This window comes from Fusarium vanettenii (assembly GCF_000151355.1).
Source record: "Fusarium vanettenii 77-13-4 chromosome 8 genomic scaffold NECHAsca_10_chr8_2_0, whole genome shotgun sequence".
Lineage (NCBI taxonomy): Eukaryota > Fungi > Ascomycota > Sordariomycetes > Hypocreales > Nectriaceae > Fusarium > Fusarium vanettenii.
Genome location: NW_003315874.1, coordinates 335,257 through 353,700, shown reverse-complemented (window position 1 = coordinate 353,700; position 18,444 = coordinate 335,257). Strand labels below are relative to the sequence as shown.

Sequence of the window (18,444 nt, the reverse complement as noted above, 5' to 3'; positions counted from 1 at the left end):
TTTATCTTCATCGAGAAAAGTCTTCTGCTTAAGTCAGCAGAAGAGGCCTCAACTGAGCTGGTCCCATCCCCAACTCGACCTATACGCATTGGGCTTCTGCTCTCAAACCTCGTGCACCTCGACTTCAACTTTCACTGGAAGAGTAGTGCCTTTGTCTTGGCCCTTTTTGTTTCACTCATTGGAAGGGGGGAATCCCAGCTCGATATCGCTCCTTTTCTACTCTCTTGTCTGCCCCTTAATTCCACACTCTTCAATTCTCCCAACTTGACTCCTTACCTCCCAATTACACATCAGCCATGCGTGGCATTCTCCTCCTTGGGGGCCTCTTTGGCATCCTCGCTACAGCACAGCCATACAATTACGGCGCCGACATCCAATCCCTGACTCGAAGGCAAGACACCAGTGATCGCGTGGTCATCAAGCCGCTCCCGATAATTCGCAATGGCACAATGCCCCTGAGATACGAGATTCGAGAGATGAAGGCCGACCGCTACAAATGGGACTTGTTCATTCTGGCCCTGAGTATGTTGCAGTACACTAGTCAGGACGATCCCAGGTCGTGGTACCAGATTGCCGGTACGTGACACTGTTTCGGATATAACAATGTCTAGAGGCTATGCTAACCTGCATCTGTGTTTGTGTCCGCGAGTAGGAATCCACGGTGTTCCCTTTGAAGCATGGAGCGGTGTCGAGTCTGTAGAGGGGGGCAACATGTCTGGATACTGCATGCACAGCTCAGTTCTGTTTTCCACATGGCATCGCCCATATCTCGCCCTCTTCGAGGTAGGCATTCCCCAGTTAGTTCATCACCGTTACTTACACTCTTGACAGCAAGAACTATACCAAAAAGCCAATACCATTGCCAGCATGTTTCCTAATGGGACAGAGCGACAAGCATATCAAGACGCTGCCCGTAGCTTTCGCATGCCGTACTGGGATTGGTCGTTGGAAGCCCCTGAAGGGGATGAGCATTTCCCCGGAGTTTTTTGGAACGCTACCATTTCTCAATACGGTCCTCGAGGTATTCAGCTCGTCAGAAATCCTCTATATTCATACTACTTTCACCCAAAAGATGAAGAAGCATTCATCTGGACCCCTGTAAGAACTGAGTCGCCAATAAGATCAACGCAGCTAACAAAAGGTAGCTCAATACCTGGGATGAGACAAAGAGAGCTCCAAATGTGAATATCAGCGAAAACGCTCCTCCATCGAACAACAGCCTGGTCAATGCTGCCCTTCTCACAGCGTTGCCCGAGATTCAGCAGCGTCTACTTGGCCTCTTCTCCAATTCGAAAAACTTCAACGACTTCGGGACCAAGGTATGGTCAATAACTGACAATGTTTCAGCGGCGGACTCGATCGAATCAATCCACGACATTATTCACATCAATGGTGGGCTTAAGGGACACATGACATATGTACCCGTATCTTCGTTTGATCCTCTATTCATTCTTCACCACACCATGACAGATCGGCTGTTGGCCATGTGGCAGATACTCAATCCAGACGCGTGGATGACCCCGATGCCATCTGGTGAAACTACTTTTACATCTATTGCGGGCGAAATGCAAGATTCTACAACTCCGCTGACCCCATTCTTTGCCACAGAGGATGGCACGTTCTGGAACTCGGACATGGCAAGGACCACGGAAGCCTTTGGGTATTCTTATGCCGACACGGACTCTTCAGGGAAGAAGGAGGACGAACTTCGTGACGAGTTGACGAGGAAAATCACGGAGTGGTACGGAGATAGGGGCTGGATCGCGGCGCTGGAACGAAGTCAACACACTCAGAGTCCAGCGCAAGAAAAGCGACATGACAAGGCGAGGAGTGTGCACCTGAGTAGTATCAGACCCGATGTCACAGAAAATGCTCCAGATCCACCAGCCTCAGCAGTTATCAGGAATGGGCGATACATGGATTGGGTTATTAACGCGCGAGTCAATATCGAAGCGTTCGCAGGCAACTTCCAGCTTCTCTTCTTTATTGGGCCACCACCAATAGATGCCAGCCAATGGCTTACTGCCAGGAACCGAGCTGCCAAGGTCACATTCATGGGAACTCGTCACCAAACGGGTTCGAGGTCGATGATGGCTGGATCGTCACCTCTGACAGCGGCACTGGTGAAGTTGGTGGGAGCAGGAGAGATCCCCAGCCTGGATCCAAAGCATGTGGTGCCTTTTCTAGAAGAAAGGCTACAGTTTGCGGTGCTTGGGGGCCAAGACATAGAGGTCGATGTCTATGAGCTAGAAGGGTTGCACATTACCATCAACAGTGGGGAGATGATGGTGCCAGAGAAGGGGAGTCTACCAGAGCAATGTTCCTTGGTATGCAGGATGAAGTTTTGGCCTGAAAAGTCGTTGTGTTAGTTTTTGTGTGTTTAATGTGGCGTTATATAGGTAGTGTTATTTGTTCAAGATTTCTATCAAATTCACTGGCAACTTTTACTATTTGTTAGGCCGTGCCATTATAGGGGATGGCCATGTTTGTTATAATCGCAAGATGATCATGAATACAATAATAAAGAAGCGTCCTTGGGGGAACGTCCTCAATCGTAAAATCATGGGATTCCATTATGTACCAATACTTGACTCTTTGATACGAAAAGAATGCTGATAGACAAGTATTATGAACCTGTACTGGCGGGTTGCCTGTTGCCAAGAGACTATCACCATACGGGAGCCTATGTCTTGAGTATCTCGGGTGTGGCTGATCGATACGATGCACAAGGACGTCATATCTTCAGACAATGTCTCACATATCCCGTACAAGTAGTAGTAAAATACTTGGCAGGAACATTTCACTACAAAGCCTGCCCGCCCCTCATTTAGCTTTGCTCGTCACTAATAGCAACCAGGGATGGGATGGTTGACTGCGGCACGGAATAGTTGATGAGGGGGTAACCCCCAAAAAGTGTCCGTCGGGGTTTCTTGGAGGTGCCAGCATAAAACGCCACCGTTGTAACCATCATAATCCTCTTCTTATGTCAGATGCTGTTGATATATATATACACATACGCGCGGTAGTAGCTGACTCTACCAACTTGAACAAACTCAACAACCATGGCTTCCAAAGATCGCATCCCATCTGTACCCCCTCCATGGACGCTCAAAGGCGACGTCTACGCCTTTCCATTCTGGACCTCGGCATCACAAGATCCCCAGAATCTCCCCTCACTGGCATACTCACCCCTCGAGGGTGAGTCCGCCTACGCTTCCTCGTCAGAATCCGGCAGACACGTCGGCGGCGTCAGCATGGTGCAGTTCATCCGGTATACAGACTCGCCCGTGGGTCCGTATGATGAAATGATTCTCGCGCCGGGTGGGTTCGAGTATGAGAGGGAGGATAAGGATGGGAGGAGGGTTAAGAGGAGGAATCCGAGGATTACTAGGATTTATGTTTCGCAGAAGCATACTTGTTACAACGGGAGAAAGAGTCAGTCATCTCTCTAAATGCATGACACTGCAACTAACGATGTATTAGACTGGAACGTTCCCAAGCATCTTGCCCACTTCGACTGGACCGAAAACTCCGACGGCTCAACCACTATCAAGGTATACCCTCACGACTTGGACTCTGCCACCGAGTCGTCGACCCCAAGCGCAACACCTTTCTTCCAAGCAACGTTCAAACCGCTCCGGTTCGCCCCTTCGTTCCCCTTCCAGACAAACTGGTCCAACTACATCGGCATTGAGTCGACCTTGGTCCTGCCTCCACTCCCCGCCGGTGACGGTACCCAGGGTGAGCTCCCGGGCACCGATCGGTGGTGCGCCGTTGTGCCCCACCAGTGGAGTTCCCGGTGCAGTGTCGGCTGGTTTGATCTGACCCAGCACCGGGACAGTGAGGGCCGCTCGACGAGTGAGTTTGACAACTTCTGGCCCGGCTGGGGAAAGTGGCATTTTGGATTCAAGATGAAGGACGCTGTCACCATCTTTGACCACCCCGAGACGTGGGATGCCCCCGGATCCACTCAGTAAATAGCAGTACACTCATATCGTTTCGTTTCGTCTAAGCACAGTCCATGTGAGCAAACACTCCTGAATGGTCCAATCTTGTCTATCTTGTTGAGGGTTCGCACAAGTAGAGTGAGCTCGTACAGATCCATACCAAGTTAAAGCAAATGCCTCTTTACCAGAACGCCCTGAACTCCTGTGCACGCCAAGATCCATCTTCAACCCCATCCCCTCGGCCAACGGGTTGCCTCCGTCGCCTCTTCAACCTGCCTGTGTAACAAGAAAGAGCCCCAGTCTAAGCAGCAAAGACAAGTTCATCGGGTAGCCCACTGCTCGCCCGTCCAGGTCGTCCGTCAAGTCATTAATAAAGGTCAGCCAAGTCATACACACCACTCGGAGCACTTCAAGAGCCCATCGAGAACGCCTCGCCTCCCTAGGCCCATACGCCCCTTGCAGTCCTTTCCATGCCCATCCGTCCATCCACACGGGTTTCCAGTCCGCATTTCCCATGTCGTCCATACGTATCAGCTCTATTAATAGCCAAAACTTGAGATAGCCCCGGTCCACGCTGCCGCACCTGTGGCGTGGAGAGAGGCCACCCTGGCCCTGGGTAACCAACCTGAGAAGTGTTTCACCTCAAGTCGGGCCCTCCCGTCCCTTGTCGATACCGGTTTATCAAAATCCGGTGGCGCAGGCGGGTCGATATCAGGCCATCATCAGTAAAAGGAGCTCTGCAGGGTTAACCGTCTCTTGGACCCTTAAGCTATGAGCCCCTTCATTCGGCAGCCCCAGCTGCTGCCTTCTTGGCCACCACCTCACGAGCATAAAACTCGACCAGCATAGTCGCGTACGCCTCCAGGTCTTCCACTGGAACGGCGAGTCTGAAATCGTTGAGGAGCAGAAATTGGAGCTCAAGGTGGTTCAGTTCAACAAGCGGCAGTCCGCCGACCTGGTACCGCCATGTTAGCACACAAAGATCCAACCAGAAACTGGCTTGGCACAAACCTTAGCATATCTCGAATTGGTGTAAAAGACGTCAGAGAAGAACTTGCTTGCGCATGTCACTCCCGAGATAATCAGACGGTGGATGTTGAAGCTGTCGACAACGAAATATGTCGCAGCTGCCATAGCAGCGTGGTCGTTTGAGGCAGATGTCCCCCTGTTGCTGCTCTGACGGCTGGGCCGGCTAGAGTCAACCATTTCCTCGTCATCGTCATCCGCCAGATCTGAGTCACTCTCGTCCGAGTCCTCATCACGCATGGGAGTGTCTTGGGGGGCCGCTGAGGCCGCTTGACGAGACTCTGTTTGCCTTCGCGCCTCCTCGCTCTTCATCACCATGTCGTTAACACGTTCTGTCATGCGGTCAAAGTAGACCAGTAGACTGAGGAATACCTCATACGTGGTAGGGCAGTACTTGTGTATTCGCGACAGGTAGCTGAGGATGGTGATGGCGGGGACATTCTTGCCATGGAAAGCAAGAACCGAGTGGTTCAAGGACGAGATTGAGCTGCCGCTCGTGTCGCTGGACTGGTTGGCTTGCTGCTGATGCGCAACATTACGCTGCATCGCATCATGCTGTAGGTCATTGGTGGTGGTGATCTTGGTAAGGAGCGCAGCAACCATCTCGATGATGTCGCCGATAGGCATCCCACTGATTTCGTACTTCATCTGCTGAAGTGGAGGGTCGTTGAGAATACCAGAGCTGCCATTGCCAGACAGCAAGTCGGCACTAGCCAGGCTCTGAATATGTGCAAGGTCACGAATGTGAATAACAGTCTGCTCCGGCACTTGGGATGATGCGCTTGAGAGAGGATACGAGGGGTTTGGTATTTGAAAGTCGTCCGAAGCAGGAGAAGGCTGCTGGGCAGCAGGGTTAGTGGGGGTTGGGCCGGATCGCGGTTCGTGACCTAGGGGACCAGAGTCCCTCGCGTCGGATGCCATAGACGAGGTCTTTGCATTATCGGCGGGAGCAGGGCCGGTAACAGCGGATGGCGATGATGACGGGGGAGGGGAAGGGAACCGTGAGGCTCCGCCGCTTGCCGACACGTGGGCAGCACCGTGGCCCGCAGGCACGGGCGTAGACCCCGACACTGAAGCGGATGCGGGTGTGGATGACCACGTCGTCGCGGGGTTGTTGCTGTGGTTGCTGAAGTCGGCAGTGGGATCTGTGCGTTGGGCTCGCGGGGTAGCAGAATGTCGCGATCGGCTAACGGAGCGATAAGATGAGGACGAGTCGTGAGAGTGTTGATGTTGGAGAGAGGGGTTGGCAATCATGGTATGGAAATATGAGGTATCCGAAACGAAGTCGCCGATCACAGCGGCCATAACATAGCTATCTGGCGACAGATATCGTGGTGGAGGCGGGGATGCAGATTAGGATGAATAAACAGAGGGGTATCGCGTGTCGTCGCTGGTCTCGAAGAGAGTGAGGAAAAGGATATCGCAAACGGTATCTGTACTGCAGGAGAGTAAAGAAGGGTATTATTAGCTCTCGAGGTCCAGGAACGGTGATGTTGCAAGGTGGTGGTGTCGGTCGGCGGGGAAGAGGAGAACGGGTCAAGGCGAAGAAACCAAGGTGATGACGATGGTTATGGCCAAGTCGACTTGACAGATCAAAATGAAGATCAAGACCAAGATGGAGGGGGCAGAGAAGAGGAGGGGATAGGATCGGCCCGGTGGAGCAAAAGTGACCGGGACAAGCCAGACTTGGACTTGGAGGCTGAGGAGGGACAGGCGACAGGCAAGAGATGGGAGCCAGATGAGGAGGAGAGGCAAGGTCAGCCTGGTGCGGCGGTGGATGATGACTAGCGAGCGGTTGAGTGGTCCAGTGGGTGTCGTCCAGTGGGCGGGCGTCCAGCACCTGGTGGTGACTGGCTCATCCCAGAGTGGCCCAGCACCCGAACGCCTAGCAACACGCACCAGAGGTCCCTCAGCAGTCGCCCCTCAGCCCTCGTGGGTGAGCCAGCGGGTACCATGTGCTGGCTGGAGGGGGTGGCCGAGCGGATGGTGGGGGCGAGGCTCGACGTCTTGGGAGCCGGCGCCCCTGGAAATTGGTGCTGCGCCGACTCAGGCTCTCCGACAAAAACTCGGGAAGGACGACAATCAACATGGACGAGTTGACTCGGTGTTGGATGTCACCCATCTGATTGGTGCATCTTCCCAGCCTGTCAAGCCCCCTTCAGGGTTCTTGAGAGTTTTTCGCTGTCCTTTCTTTTTCCGAGTTTCCTGAGGGTGTCCAATGTCCCGGACAAACTGGGTTCGTTCGTCTTTATTCCCTCGTAGAATCTGTGGTGGAAGGGAGAAGGAATTCTCGAGTGGGGTGAGGTGTCATCCGTCGTCGATCATCCCGTCTCAAGAATGTCCAAGACAATCTTCCATGTCGATAAGCTGTTCCTCTTCATGGGCAGCGAGCATCATGGCGCGTGCTTCAACCAAGTTCCATGCTAATCGAGCTTGGGTGACCGAGGCGGTGGGAGACATGTAGACTCGTTGTAGCGGTCCTGTCCTTGTCGACGCAACTGTGAACTGAGGCGTTACACAGGATACAGCCAAGGCAATGCTGTGGCGTTGTGAAATCGCATCCTGACAGAACGCAGGCTGACGACGTCACCACCCTTTCCAGCAAATGCACATGTATCCGCACATTCGTTCCAGGAGCTGACTCGATCCTTGACTCTCCTGCCTCAAACAGTGTAACTGTCCATCATCGGCTGTCTGCGTCTCTGCGACATTTTATGCCCTCATCCGCCTTCTCTCAGCGCTGCGATTCGACACTGCATTTCGAGAACCGAGAAGTCGAACCAGGAGGGGATGACGACATACGCAGCCATGTCGTGTCGATAAGGATAAGGAAGTTGGTTGGAAAAGCATGGAGGGATAGACGAGGACGGCCGCAAGATGGAGCCCCGAGATCAACACAAAGGAATAAATTCACTTACCAAAGTCCTCGTGTATCTAAAAGTGCAGGCGCTCGTAAGGTCCAAATGAAGCACAGCTAACAAAAAGGAAGCAAGTCTGAGTTATGCTGGCAGATGCAATGCGAGTCGAAATACGATCCGATATGATGTGGGTGTAAAGTGCGAAATGCCCGAAAAGAGCCTCTCAGAGTTGTCGCAAGGTTAATAGTTGCCAACGGACCGGATACAATTGGCCTCCGAGTGAAGCGCGATCCAAAGGGCCAACAGTCAGCAAATTGGCGCCAGTTGTGCGCGTGCGTGTGTGCGCGTGTTCCGGCGAAGGCGTCGGCGACGGCGAGAGGCGAGGAGCGGAGCGGAGTGGTGTGGCGGGGAACAGATCCAGAGCTGCCTCCGATCAGCGCTTTTAAGAGAAATGGCACGACGCGGAGATGCAGCTCTCAGGAACAGCGGCAGCTAGGACGAGCGTTGAAGCTGGTTCTGCTGAGGCGTCTGCGCTTGGTCTCGTCGTGCAGGAGGCTTGAAAGCGGTTTGGAGTTGAAGAATGCAACTGGATGAAAGCCGTCGACGGTTGGGCTCTGCCGTCATGAGCACGGGCCGGCAGTCAGATAGTCTACGGAGCGGGATCCCGCTGAGAAATGGCGGTCGAACGCGGCATTAGCAGTTGAACTGGCCTGGTGAGATTCTCCAGCTCCAGAGACATCCACTGCTGGCGCCTGAAGTCGGCCACGAGCGCCAGCCGCGAGACCTCAGTCCAACCTCGAGGTGGGAGCGGCAACGAATCGAATGACACGGCTTCGGGTGACAGTAGGTCTCGGTCGACGAAAGCAGGTTGGTCCCGCCCTGCTTGGGCACTCGTACGGCCCGTCCGCTGAGACTGGTCTGGATCTGAATCTGGGTCCAGGTCTGGCAAGTGGCCTGTCGATTGTGGCTCGAGCTCTCCGCGGTGGAGTTGAAATGGAGACGAGTTGATCAACAGCTCGAGAGTGGACGATAATCACGTCTTAGGGTACGTAAAGTAAGGCTTAGTGAAGCTGCTGAACGTAGGAAAGGAGGTGACAACGTGGGGATTGCGATATGCACAGTTGGCGGAGGAGGAAATGCGAAGCTATCGAAGCTTGGGACAGAGATGTTGACTCATGTCGCGGGCCCAGTTCGTTCCTTCCATGTTGATTGCTTCGCTTCTCGATTGCTTCAACCTGTCCTATCGCGTCGCTTCCTTCCTTGCTTGGGCACTCCTGCCCAAACAAATACACACGCAATACACGAAACCCCTTACGAAAGTCGAAATAAAGACCATCCATACCTAGCATCTTCTGTCCTTTCGCTTATATTAAACAATGGGCCAGATGTTCAGGGGAATCCGCCCAATGGAGGTTTACGGATCCATTCCTCTAGAGGTACGTAGTTGACACCCAAAATCACTCAGAGTCCGAGGGAACGCCTACCTGATTCGCCAGGTGCCTGACAAGAATGTAACTTGAGTTTTACAAGCAACTCAACTCTCAGGCTCAATACCACACCTATTTGTTCATGAAACATCGACTTCTCAAAACTCTACAATATACACATCCTCACTCTATCGAGTTTCAACTACGAAGCTATCGGATCGAAGAGACGCCCCGCCCCGTAAGGCATCCTGAACCGCCTGACCACGCCCCCATCTCCCCAGCTCCCCCGAAAAGCCAAGCCCAAACCGCAGCCAAGCCCTGTCGCACGTGGGCAGATTCCCCTCGAGTCTGGGACGGGGGTTGGGGGAGGGAGGGAGGGGGAGGCGCGCACCTGGAGACGGCCGAAATTCGGGGTACGAGTCCCGGTACCTTGCCTGCAAGCGAGCGCCGGATCCGACTGCCAACCATCCGCGGCCCGGAGAAGTTACCGTTGACATGGAGTTGGTCCTTTTCATGTCTCTGATGGGAACATTTGACGATATGCAACCAAGAATTATGGTTACAACCTGTTGGACTGCGCCCCGGAGAATAATCAACTGACATTGTGTCGAGTTGATAAGCTCTTGAACGGAGAGTGGACGCCCAGGTATATCCGGCTATATATCCCCTGCATGTGAGCAAGGGTCCGGTTTCAACACCATTGACTATCACCAACATGCCCTCCATCATCACCCACGGACTGGACCGATTGACCCCCTTCGTTCTCGAAGCATCTGTCAAGAACTACAACGACAATGAGGAAAAAAATAAAATAAAATAAAAAGCTCATCTTCCCCTGCGCAAGAGTCTCCACTGTATCCAAGACAGTCGAACAAGCATGGCTGTGGGAGAACACGATCCTGCACTGTAACCTCTTTGGAGCCAGGCTCGCGATTGCGCTCAATGCACGGAATCAGCGACATGATCGTGGTTGCCCAACAATGCCAGGCAAATGCCCAACCCTCGGCCCCTAGTAACGCCCCCCAAATCCTCCCACAAAGTGATCTTCCTCGCCACGGCTCCGTCCCATGTGCCCACACGTGCCCTATTCAGCTGCCTCACTTTTGCGGCAAGGCGAGTGATCGGCCTTGGTCCTGATACCGAACTGCCGCAGAAAATACTATGCTGATTCATGCGACAATCTCACCGCTGAAAAGCCAGCCTCATATCGTCAAGGCAAACAAGCCCGAGCGTTCCTATCAACCACACAGCAATTGTGCCTGCAGCACATGGGACTTGTTCATCTCAACTCCTAATCTTACTTACATCACTGGGCGGGCAGGCTCTTCGTGTCCGCGTGTCTATTCCTCGCCGGCCTCCCATTCGCCGCCTCAACCCACCCTCTTATGCACGCCTCCATGTGCCATTCTCGTCCTCGCGCCCAAAGCCTCTTTCTAGAAGAGCGGTGAACCATTCTTGGGATCGATCCTCGGCCGTGGATGCGTCTCTAGCTTCAGCGAGAGATCGGTCTTTTCCCGTCTTCTTCTCTTCCGTTAAGCCCTTGTCCTGGACGTTTGATACTGAATCTGCACTTCAGTGCGCTCAAAGGATCCCTTCCACTGCCGTATCCTTGAGCAAACTCTTGCTATTCGCCCTGATGCTCGGATTCTCTCAAGATCCGACGCAGACTACGCGGCCCGCTCTAGATGCCGCTCCCGTTCCGCTCACATGGTGGATCACGACCAGTTCCCCAGGTGAATTCGGAAAAACTCCATCGTCATTATTCCGATTATCTAGTGTACAGGGCCGAGTGACGTCTAGCCTGCAAGTCCCTCCCTGATTTCATGGCTTGTTTATGTCATGACAAGTCCGTATCAGCCCAACCCATGCTGAATTATTCCCAACCCTTTCTTTGTCCTGCTACATCAGGACCTTCACTCGTGCCGCACCGCATAGTCCGTGTCGGGGAGATACAGGTGTCGGTCCGCACCGTCCTTGGTGAGAACCACCATGCGGATGACACCTCCCGAGCTGCCGTCCCACTTGATGGCCTCCCTCAGTGCTCCCTTGACGAAGTTGACAGCATCGTCCTTCTCCATACCCTCTCGCCAGTTGGCATCACAGTATCCGTAGATGTAGGTCGATCCAGAGCCACCAATGGCATATGATTGCTTGTGAAGGGAACCACCCAGGGGGATGGAGTATACTTGGCCACCGAACCGCTCATCCCAGCCAGCGATGATGAGACCGGCGCTGTTGATAGTATTAGTACTCAAAGCAGTCCACAAGGTGTGTTATCAGGCCAAGACGTACGACAAACGGTCCTTGTTGGAGTAGCAGATCTCCTGGAAGATAGAGGCAGCGGTCTGTGTCATGGGGGGCTTGCCATTCATCATGGCAAAGAGTCCGAGCTGGTATTGCACGATGTCGGCGACAGCCTGTGTATCGGCAGCTGAGCCGGATCGGCAGCACCAAATGGTATCGTGTACTCTCGTCAACTTGTCCGTCACTCGGTTCGCGATGTAGGCACCGGTCGTTGTTCGTGAATCCGCACCTGCACAGAAAGGTCAATATTCTGTTGCGGCAATCCAGGTATTTTGAAGCCTACCCAGAATAACACCATCCTTGAAGGTAACCGCCATGCTATCGTCATGTTAAGATATATCGTTCCAACATCAGGGAGGCACATACATCGAGGTTCCCAGGCTATCCATCAGTTAGCATTGTGCTCATAGGGCATAGGATGCAGTATAAGACTCACTTGACCTCACCCTTCTTCAGGCGGTCCATGTCCACATGGATTCCATCTAGCAACATCCGTAAGCTTCCCATTCAACAACCCCATGCTATGACGAAAGAGCTCCCAACGCACCCTCATTCAGCACTCCGGCGTGGCCAAACTCCATGATGACGGTCGGTCTATTGTTCTGTTCGATTGTTCAAAGAAATGAGGGGTCGGGTGGTTCGGAGTGGTGTGTCGTGATGGTATGTCGTCGTTGTTCGTTGCTTGGGGAAGGCTGGAGCTCAAGCCAAGCTCAAGGCAGCTCTGAACGCGCAGCCGCGCCACGGCGGATATATGAGCACGTGATATTTCACGTGATTCAACATGCGATGCAAACACTGAGTGTTGGTGATTAACCATGATCAAAAATGCGATGTAAAATATGCTTTTACGATTTCGATATGATATCTAATACTATACAAAACTTTGGCTTTGTTCCGTAGAGTCGCTTGGGTGAGGAAAGCAACTTGACACATTCTCAAGGAACACGTATACTTAGACCTCTTCCGCAAGCTGGACGGCCTGGTCCCGCCAGTGCCAACAAGACTTCTTGGTCTCCATCTATCAAATACTCTTACAATCCAATATTAGGTTTATAGATTTCAGTGCTTGTGCAGCTCAGCGTCGGGTGCCGGTCCCTCAGCCTGAGCACCCTCCACAGCCTTCTTCTTGTCCTTATCCTTGTCCTCATCGCCGCATCCGCAATCGTAGAAATCGCCAATCTTTTCGCAGTCGAACAGAGGTTTGTGTACTCTCTCGTTGACAATGTTGTGGGCGAAACACAGCCATCCGGCGGCGGCGTTGCGGCTGCTCGTTTGGGGAGGGTACTTGGCAAGCACCTTTTGGAAGTGCGCGGCGCATTGGCCGCAGGGGTAGAGTCGGGCAAAGAGGTGCATGAAGGTCTCGAGAGCCATGCGATCGTCCTTGGTCGGCTTATCGGGGAAGCGCGCCATCATTGTGTGGAGGAACTTCCACGTCGCGTGGCCAAGTTCGGCCCTACAAGAAGAGAGTTGTTAGCAGATGCATCATCAACGGTCCAACGTCATCGTAGATTGGAACGTAGAAGCCGTCGCATCTTACTTGAGCGTCGCATTTTCCAACTTGGGCGCAATGGACGCGCCATCGAGTAGTCCAGAGGGAAGGGAATCAAGATCGGCCGCGAATTCAGATCGAGGGGCATCCTTCAGGGGCACATCGAGGCCATCGTTCAACTTGGGAATGGCGCTGCTAGAGGGCCCAGAGAAGAAGTATGATAGGGTGAAAAAGACGCTGAGGACCAAGACAAAGGTCAAGGTGAGATGCTGTCGGCGAGCCATGACTTCGAGAATTAATGAGTGAAATGGAGGTTGATCCTCCGTCTGTGGTTGATGGTCATGATACCACAGATAAATCCTCCAGCGCGGGCCAGCCCAGAACAGCGAGATCGAACGAGCCAAGGTACCCCTGTACTCCGGCCAATCGCGACGGGAGACCCTGAGAACGTCTGAGGCAGTGGGCCCACCTTATTCAGAGCAAATGAGGCTTCTTTTCACTCAAATCGTGGCACGAGTGGCTTCGATTTATTGGTGTGGGGCCGGCCGTCGCCGGTACCGACGCCCGGCGCCGATGGTGGGTCTCCGGACATGCCAGATATCATCCTTATTTGCACCTTGATCTTCCTGATCTTGTTAATGATCTTTGACTCTTTTGATGCTGGTCATGGGAGCGCGTCTTGGCCTGTCTTGTTATGGCACGTGATAATCTATGTATCTCTTCTAGCCACGGCAAATCTGCCAGAGCAAGGCGACCTCACTTTTCTTTGAGCGCTCATCTCCCTTCGGACCCGGAAGACAGACACAAATGGAGTTTCTTGGTTACTTATGGGCTTTGACCGTGTTAAAATATCTAGTGTTCCCGTAGATGGGAATGAATCGATGAAGGAGGCTGTCTGTCAGCATTCGCTCCCGACTCCCCTCTCACATGCACCAACACAGATGAGACTGTCCCCGGATACTGTGTGAAAGGGAATGACAGTAGTCCCTGATTTATCAGTGGGTATTCGTTAGATCCTGTTTCCTCTGCTTTCTTTGTTCGGTGATGTTTTCTGTTGTTGCTTGCCTATCTGTTCCATATCAGGTAATTCTACTACTGAGTCCTTTAACGACGATGGCACTCGCCCTCCTTACTCTACAAACGGGAAAACCCACAATTCAACATGAAAAGACACGACAGAACATGATATGCATCTCCATTTGAGTCATTTGAGAACATTATCTGGGTTCCAGGAGAGATATATAGCTTATTCCATATTCCACCGTGTCAGTCAGCTACCCTACATCAAACTACTATTTTGGGTAAACTCGTCATTTGAAGAAGCAGCTCGGTAATACGAGTGCAGATATCACGTATATAAATTTAAGAACCACGTAATGTATAATGTCCTCGATGTGCACGGGGACTGTGATGTGACTGGGCAGTTGTGATTGAGTAGACGTAGTCGCCTCTCCTGGGCGAACGAAGAAGTGAGATCACGGATGAACCATACATGATACCCAACATTGGGATGCCAATTTGTTCGCAGTATGAGCGATCATCTCCACAGGAGAAAGAAACAATATGAAGATCCTGCCTGCATTAATAAAATTAACGCTGAGGACTTTTAGGTGGATGAGTGACGAACCAACGCCACTTTGAGGAAGATAATACAACACGGCTGCACTGACATCTGTAGGACATCATAAATACTAGAATGAAATTTATTAGGTCTATGACGCTTCGAAAGCTGGCGAAGGACACCACTTGAAATTCAATATCGCTACAATTATAATATATATGGGCTCAGTATGACCGGCAATCACCCCATTCGAATCCAGAAACTCATAGGCGATCGGATGAACCCTCACCTATAGGACTCGTTTTATTCGCACAAGTTTCACAACGAGAAACGTATCGAACAAAGCCCCGCTGACGTAGTTGGCGAAGAGAAGAAAGGATTGAAGTAAAATAAGTCTGTCTCGATCATGACACAGCGTCTCATCTACATGGAGATTAACTCATACAACCAGAACTCCCCACGCAACGGTCACTGGAGAGACAAGGGCGATGCGGATGTGAATAAGAGATGGACCGGACTCGTGAAAAATGGCGGGACTCATCACTCGAGGCCACCCACCACCCACACTTCATTCCAGTGGTGCTTCATGTCTTGCCCCATGTCTTGCTCAGCCATCCAACACCTCCCTACTTACGGAAAGCATTGAATCAAGCTGAAACCCGAGGGAGTCCCGGGTTACCATTCCAGAGGGTGGTAGAGAACAAAACGACTCTGATCTGTGGCGAGTCGATCCCACTACGGGACTGGACAAACTGCTGGTGGAGGGTTGGGCACACCTACATGATGATAGCAAGGTAGGATGGGCCAAGACGCTGGCTGGTATGCAATCAGCCCTGAGACTAGAAGAAACCCCCATCGGTGAAAGAACTCGACGGCCGCTTCACCTTTCTGCGTCAGGATCGATGAACGATGCGAGACGAGACAAAACTGTTGAAAGTCTTGCCCTTAGCCCTGTCGTCATATGGAGACAGCCTCTCGTCCTCACTACAAGGAGTTCATGGCCGGGAGAATGTGGAAGAATGCCCAAGGGCAGCCGGAGATGGCACAGAATCATACACTCGTATGACACACAGACGCTGGCATGGGAACTGTCACCTGTAAACCTCAGCCACCTGAGGAAACGGTGACAGCAAACCCCGAGAGGGCAAAGGAAAGCAAAGTTGAAAACCCAACTAGTAGAGTGTCACCTCGGAGTCGGAGGCCTTCACATCGGGATTGACAGAACTCGGGGCTTCAACTCCCGGGTTCCCAGACAGAGCCACCGGGTCTATTGATTCAGGCGAGACGAGCCGCTGGCGACCATGTCTCAGGACGTCGCGTGTCCGCCATTCCTCTTGCCTAAGCCGAGCCGGACGATCTATGCCGACAGGTCTAGAGAAATGGATACCCTCCGAGTCAACTTGTCGGGGTGTTTCTCCCGACGGAGCTGGTGTTTCGTTTCAGGGAGAGTCAGGTAATGACAAGGGCCCATTGACGCGAGGGAGATAGAAGAAGCTCGCGCCGGTAAGCTTCCTTTTTAACCAGGTGGAGTGAGCGGTAGGGCAAAGGGCGGCTGGGACGGTAGTGGTGATACTGGTGAGTGTGGATGCAAATAGGTGTGGCGGACGCCAACTGCGATTAGGTGCGGCCACCAGCGGGAGAAACGGACGGGATGGGTGAGTCGGCGATGGGCCGACAGGAGTTTCCACCTTTTTGGCATCGTGGGCTATTTCCAGAAGAGCGAGCTGAAGCTGAAGGGAGATGTGATGTGATGTGATGAGATGAACCGAGAGGGTCACTATGGAGCACTTGCGGTTGAGTCCCCAGTCTAACAAGCCAAAAGTTTCTCACGGCTGTGAATAGACGGGAGAAACAGGATACCAAGCGCCCAAGTTAGTCGGTGAATTGCAGACTTTGACAAAGACGGTTGCTGATCTCGAGCCTTGCAGGGGAAGGCATGCTGGATGGTGACCGAATTGGGGCGAGGCTATCCCAATTTGGTGAGGCCCTGGACGATTTATCGTATTGTGGGCGCATGGGAAGAGCCAGGTGCTGGCCTCTGCTCTTGACAAGACACCAACGGCAGCGAGCAGGTGCTTCAGGTGAGTCGATGGACTGCTGAAGGGGGATATGGACAGATGATGGTGCAGACGGCTGGACACACTGGCATACACGATGCATGACGGGAGATTGCGACCTAGGATAAACAGTGGGATACATGGGCACGAAGGTGTATGCATCCCTTTTACGAAAGCACTAATTTCCGTCTTGCACAGGCTATGCACATGGCATTGTGACTATGTATAGCAGTCAGATACGGGTGACGGGTTGTGGGGGGCTAAGCGTGACCAAGGCAAGGTAAGGCGGCAAGGAGAAGGGGGGAATGTCATGGTAACATCGTAGGATGGGAATGAAATGAGCCAGAGTCAAAGTGGTGTTGAGTTGGCAGTGGGAGATGGTGATGGACGAATAAACTGACTGCTTGGGAGGAGGCTAATAAGAAAAGATGAGATGAGACAAGGCGCAAGATGCAACTCATTCGACGAGTCTTGGGTCCAGGAGCAGTAAGCTTTTGCTCCAGAGCAATCACAATGAAAGTAAGCACCAAGAAAGGTTCTTGGTGTCCATCGGCAGATGAAGCGGCATGGAGTCGACGGGGAGAACAAAGAGCCCGATGCCATGGGATGGGATTGACACGAAGGGTGAGTTGACAAGATGAATCAACACGAGAAAGCCATGTGCGAGAAGCTCTCTCTTGTGAGACATTAAAAAAAAAAAGTCCAACATCGACAATGGCTGACGCGCAATCTCGGGGCGCTGGACCAACCGAAAGGCTGTATTGCTTCTCCGTCATCTCTTGGGCGTCCACGTGGAGTCGAGGAATTCGCTGCACGAAAGCCACACGCAGAGAGAGACATTTTGAGAGCGCACGCGAGGGTAGAGGCTGATTCGCCGAACAAAGCCAGAGGCGCAATCGATTGATGATGACGGTGGCTATTGAAGAGTGTCTTGCTCATCTGGTGTGTCCAGCCACAATCAAGATGGCTCCAAGCCATGGCACTGAAAGGATCGCTTGCCGCGATACCATGCCGCGTGGAGTTTCTTCTCTGTCCAGTATCCATTGATCAAGCTTTGTCGATCCCTTTTTTCTTCCTTCTCGAAGTCTCTTGCGCGCAAAAGTCATCCATGCCCGTTTACTTCTCACACAGATGACTCTTGCCGAGTTGCACCGGCGGCCAGGGAACCCAGACAGAACGAGGTGGCCCTGGCAAGGATCCCAGTCTCCCATGCCACGGAACGGCAGGGAACAGGGGAGGGAATAATTAAAGGCCCAAGCCTCAGTGGCCCAAGTGGCGCTCCGAGACGAAGCTAGGTGCTGCTAGGACTCTTGCTCCAGCGGGTCTCTCGTCGTCTTTTTGCCCTCTTGGTGCGCCCCCTGTCGCCAACCCGTCGACTCGATTCGCGGCTTGGTTCCTGGCTTACGGCGCCATGCCACGGGGTGGCCCTCTCGGCTGCCCGCTGAGGTGGGGACTGCGAGGTCCACGGGCCCTGACTATCGGCAGGGGAATGACCAAGGATTTGCCGGTCGGGAGGCTGCTTGTTGTGGTTTAGCTAAAGGTACGAAGCTCGCCGTGCCTGGATACTCGTTGCTGGCAAGCGTTTACAAGGGAGATCGGAGTATCGCCGAGGGTTCGGGCTTGTATGCTCTCCCTTCGAGCAGCCTGTGTAACAGCGAATGGACGGTTGCATCACCACTGTCCACGCGCTGCCGTCGCATTGTTCAAGGCTCTTGGTGGTTCATTTCAAAGCGAAGCCATTGTCAAATATTGTACCGCACTCTCCCGCCATGGGC

The 18,444-nt window shown here is 52.8% G+C and overlaps 5 protein-coding genes across 5 annotated transcripts; 2 read left to right on the top strand and 3 right to left on the bottom strand.

Annotated features, from left to right (window-relative positions):
• Nucleotides 1–296: 296 nt before the first annotated feature.
• NECHADRAFT_47204 (uncharacterized protein) lies at nt 297–2,369 on the top strand (the record flags this gene model as incomplete). The annotated part of the gene is made up of 5 exons (XM_003048848.1): nt 297–576; nt 650–783; nt 832–1,098; nt 1,146–1,794; nt 1,897–2,369. The coding sequence occupies 5 exons, from the start codon at nt 297–299 to the stop codon at nt 2,367–2,369; spliced, it is 1,803 nt and encodes a 600-aa protein (XP_003048894.1).
• Nucleotides 2,370–3,062: 693 nt separating this feature from the next.
• NECHADRAFT_47096 (uncharacterized protein) lies at nt 3,063–3,977 on the top strand (the record flags this gene model as incomplete). Its single annotated transcript, XM_003048847.1, has 2 exons — nt 3,063–3,435; nt 3,484–3,977. The coding sequence occupies 2 exons, from the start codon at nt 3,063–3,065 to the stop codon at nt 3,975–3,977; spliced, it is 867 nt and encodes a 288-aa protein (XP_003048893.1).
• A 751-nt stretch (nt 3,978–4,728) lies between these two features.
• Nucleotides 4,729–6,227, bottom strand: NECHADRAFT_46526 (uncharacterized protein; the record flags this gene model as incomplete). Its single annotated transcript, XM_003048666.1, has 2 exons — nt 4,729–4,902; nt 4,959–6,227. 2 exons carry the CDS (start codon nt 6,225–6,227, stop codon nt 4,729–4,731), a joined length of 1,443 nt encoding a protein of 480 aa, XP_003048712.1.
• A 4,856-nt stretch (nt 6,228–11,083) lies between these two features.
• NECHADRAFT_73808 (uncharacterized protein) lies at nt 11,084–12,222 on the bottom strand. Its single transcript, XM_003048665.1, has 6 exons — nt 12,110–12,222; nt 11,999–12,044; nt 11,929–11,943; nt 11,846–11,880; nt 11,551–11,791; nt 11,084–11,490 (listed from the first exon to the last, which is right to left on the bottom strand). Exons 2-6 carry the CDS (start codon nt 12,025–12,027, stop codon nt 11,172–11,174), a joined length of 639 nt encoding a protein of 212 aa, XP_003048711.1. The 5' UTR covers nt 12,028–12,044; nt 12,110–12,222; the 3' UTR covers nt 11,084–11,171.
• A 276-nt stretch (nt 12,223–12,498) lies between these two features.
• On the bottom strand, nt 12,499–13,364 carry NECHADRAFT_62719 (uncharacterized protein). The gene is made up of 2 exons (XM_003048664.1): nt 13,100–13,364; nt 12,499–13,015 (listed from the first exon to the last, which is right to left on the bottom strand). The coding sequence occupies exons 1-2, from the start codon at nt 13,333–13,335 to the stop codon at nt 12,622–12,624; spliced, it is 630 nt and encodes a 209-aa protein (XP_003048710.1). The 5' UTR covers nt 13,336–13,364; the 3' UTR covers nt 12,499–12,621.
• Between the last annotated feature and the right edge of the window lie 5,080 nt (nt 13,365–18,444).